Source organism: Morone saxatilis, unplaced genomic scaffold, assembly GCF_004916995.1.
Source record: "Morone saxatilis isolate NCDOM2014 unplaced genomic scaffold, NCSU_SB_2.0 Contig18, whole genome shotgun sequence".
In the NCBI taxonomy this organism is placed as follows: Eukaryota; Metazoa; Chordata; class Actinopteri; family Moronidae; genus Morone; species Morone saxatilis.
In genome coordinates, this window is record NW_023339740.1 from 1571042 (window position 1) to 1574424 (window position 3383).

The window sequence follows — 3383 nt, forward strand, 5'->3', positions numbered from 1 at the left end:
ACCGAACTCCTTATAACATTTACAGAGACCCAACAGTACCACCATGAGCAAGCACTTGGCGACGATTTATCACTTGGATCTGAAGTTGCTAGCAGGTGTGATTTTCACTGTTGGCCTGGAACAGTGAGACTGAAGCAAAGATCTCACTATCAAGAGATTTTGTGCAGACACATTAGATTTTGGTATTGGATTACATAAATGGTACAATACAATCTACAGATTGGAACCAAACACGTGCAGTAGAAATTGAGGTTACATTACTGGGTTGTCAAGTCATAGTGACTCTGTGAGTGCAGCATGGGTAGTTGGACTGATGGTGTTAGGCAAATACCCCAGTTAATGATGCCTTATGTGGATGGAGATCCTAGTGCTTTTTTAAATTTTACATATTAGTGAGACATTTGTTGCGAAAATATCCAGAAATAGAGAAGAAATGGAGCAACTGTCTTCCACATCTCAAGTGATGTACTGCATGCAGTTGCATTTTATCATCACAAAAAAATTGTGCACTTCCTAGCACAACTTTGTTGCAGACAAATTCCTTAGGCCAATACCCATGGGCAGGAAATGAGGGATAAAAATATGGTGAAATGACCTGTATTTGTTTTCCAAGACAGGAAGAAAATACACAACATTTTGTATAAAAATTAAAATTACCTGCTGCCGTTAGTGAGCAGCTCTGTCCCACGGCTCCAGAACAGGCTGGGCTTCGGGGCAGCCCGTGGGCGACACTCAATCATCACCTGCCCCCCTCTGGCTGCTGGGATCAGTTTCCTTACTGGATTCAGCCTGAAGTCTGGAGCCTGAACTAGAAGTACGGGAGGGAGGGTGGCGTCAGAATAACAGCACAGAAGGTAGAAAACCAAGTGGTTGATGGATGAGATGCAGAAGGGAAGACAGACAGAGGAGTAAGATGGAGAAAATCAGATTATGGGAGATGGAGGAATAGGTAAACCACGGTCAGAATGTTGTTAAATGAGAACTAGGAGAGAGCATACATAGCATACAGAGAAAGTCCACTTATACTTTATGTTATTTATTGACAGGTCTACAGTTCTGTTGGGTATAATATGATATTTTCACTTTGAAATCTAGTTTGGAAATCAAAAATATACCTTTTTAAAGTAAAAAATACATTTAAATTGGCATGTTATATTGTGTTTCATATAAGGAGAAATAATGGCGCCTACCTTGGACTCTGAGCTCAGCAGTGGAGTAGATAGTGCCATGTTTGTTCTCAGCCACACACTGGTACATCCCAGAATCCTCCAGGGCCAGGTTACTGATCTTAAGACGAACCCCGTTTACCTCCACCCGGTCCTAGGGAATGTGGGAGGTAGGAAAAGAGAGAGAAAAGGAAGTGAGCTAAGGGAAGTAAAAAAGATGTGTTGGCTGTGAAATGAACCATACATGTATTGTGCATACATTTGCAGTGGTGTATGGGAAATAAAATGTCCCAATAAACTAAATAAAGGGGAGAACTCCTTAGACTCTGACTGTGTGTTTCTTTTTATAAATCAACTGAAACACAACTGTGTACGTTTTTACTGAGCCTGCTAAAATGTAAAATGTTCACATCACATATTATCCATGTCATTCTTCTCTGGATTCTTCCTCTTCAGTGTCTCTTTATGCTGAGCAGCTAGATGAACTCCCTGAATTTGAGCCAAACACAGCTCTTATTAGTATTAATATACTTCCACTCTCTGAGAGGGAGATTCAGATAAGACAAATAATAACAACCCCTGTTTTTAATGAAATTTGGTGTGCAATTGTAATTAACCGGCCATGACATGGATCATTTATACACATAACTTCTGTAGTTATTACAAATCAGATGGTGGTGGTGGAAGTAAAGAATTACAACTTACGTTACTATAATTAAGTCCCTTTTGGGCTACTTTGAGTATTTTTTCCAGTCTGTTATTTTACTTTTACCTAAATGTAGGACCTTGTCCTCGTCCGTATCATAGAGATGTTTATCCGTCTCTTAATTCAACCAATCATCATATTATTTTGATTATGTTTCCACCAGGAGAGTTCAGAAAGGCCTCTTTCTCTGACCTTTTTGACCCAGGAAAGGAGATGAGATGGCCGTGCCAAGCAGTCCTTCGACAGGAAGAAGCCTGTCTCTGCTGATTCACGCATGGGATACCGTGGTCATCCACCTCTTTTTTATTTATGACTGCAACTCTCTTTCCACAGATAAAAAGGACACTTTTGGGGAAACGCTTGTTCTTACAAGAATGTGTGTAATTAAGTGCCTTTTTGATTGTAATCAGGGTTAGATATCCCTGAAATGTGTTTACAAGTTGATTAAAGTTCATTAATTCAAAACAGGAAATCACCAGAGGAAGTGACGCGCGCGGTCAGCTCCTCTCGTCCAGTTCCGCCTAAAGAAAAAATAATATAGGATAACCGGTCACTCCTTCTCTTCTGCTCTCTTCTGTCCTTCTTAAATTTTCTTCCTTCTAAAGAGTGTGGGATCCACTCGTTATTTACTCTCCTTCTTACTTTTAATTTCCGTACTTTACTTCGTTTTGCGACACGTGTTGAATTTTTCCTCAAGTAATAACTTGCGGTGCTAAAGTACTTTTACTGTATTTGTGAAAGCTCAAAACACGAACGAATTTCTTCTTTTATATTTTTGTAGTCTTTTATAATATATAGTATATAGTATATATATATATATATATATATATATATATATATATATATATATCAAGTATTGTCGCCTTATTCCAGAAAGTGAATTTAATCTAACTCTTGGATTTATTGCATACGGAGGAGGCCAGCGTGTCATCTCCCAGTTATTTTCAAACGAGAAGCTGAATTAGTTTACAATCAAAGCTGAAGACCAACCACTCTATTTATCATCAGCCAGAAGGACGTCGCAGTAGTTGACTGCTACAAACGTTCCAGCCGAACAAAAACATTATTATCCAGCGACTCTCAGCCTCCAACGCACTCAAGCGTAAAACTACGCGCTAGGCCTTTTGAAGAGCTTGCCACTGGTACCAGGGACGAGACGCAACTTCCTTCGGCCTGTTGGATCAGTGATGCAAAGCCGCAGTTAGCTAGGAGGAAAGTCAAGGGCCTGGAATCCTTCCAAGTTCCATTTACAAAGTAGGCTGACTCTCCGATACACGGCCGGATTCACACACATGAAAAAAGAGCTGGGTGTCTGTCTGTAAGCTTTGATTCCCATATTTTAAGTTTAAGAGAATTTTCGATTAGGACCTCGTAGTTCTAAATTTACTCTCGTAATATTTTTAAACTTACTGCATCACAAAATCCACCATTGCTCCTGAATCACCTAATAGTAATAATTCATATACTGTCCACATATTCTGTTATTTGTTGTCTTTGTTTCATTTCATTTC

At 39.5% G+C, this 3383-nt stretch overlaps 1 protein-coding gene across 1 annotated transcript in view; it reads right to left on the bottom strand.

Moving 5' to 3' along the window:
• cntn2 (contactin 2) overlaps window positions 1-3383 on the bottom strand; it is a 46713-nt gene that overhangs the window by 17427 nt on the left and 25903 nt on the right. Inside the window, exons 8-9 of the mRNA XM_035661667.1 lie at window positions 1191-1320; window positions 658-808 (exon numbers count right to left, since the gene is read on the bottom strand). Of these exons, the coding sequence (XP_035517560.1) occupies window positions 658-808; window positions 1191-1320 (281 nt within the window). The remainder of the gene's footprint in view (window positions 1-657; window positions 809-1190; window positions 1321-3383) is intronic.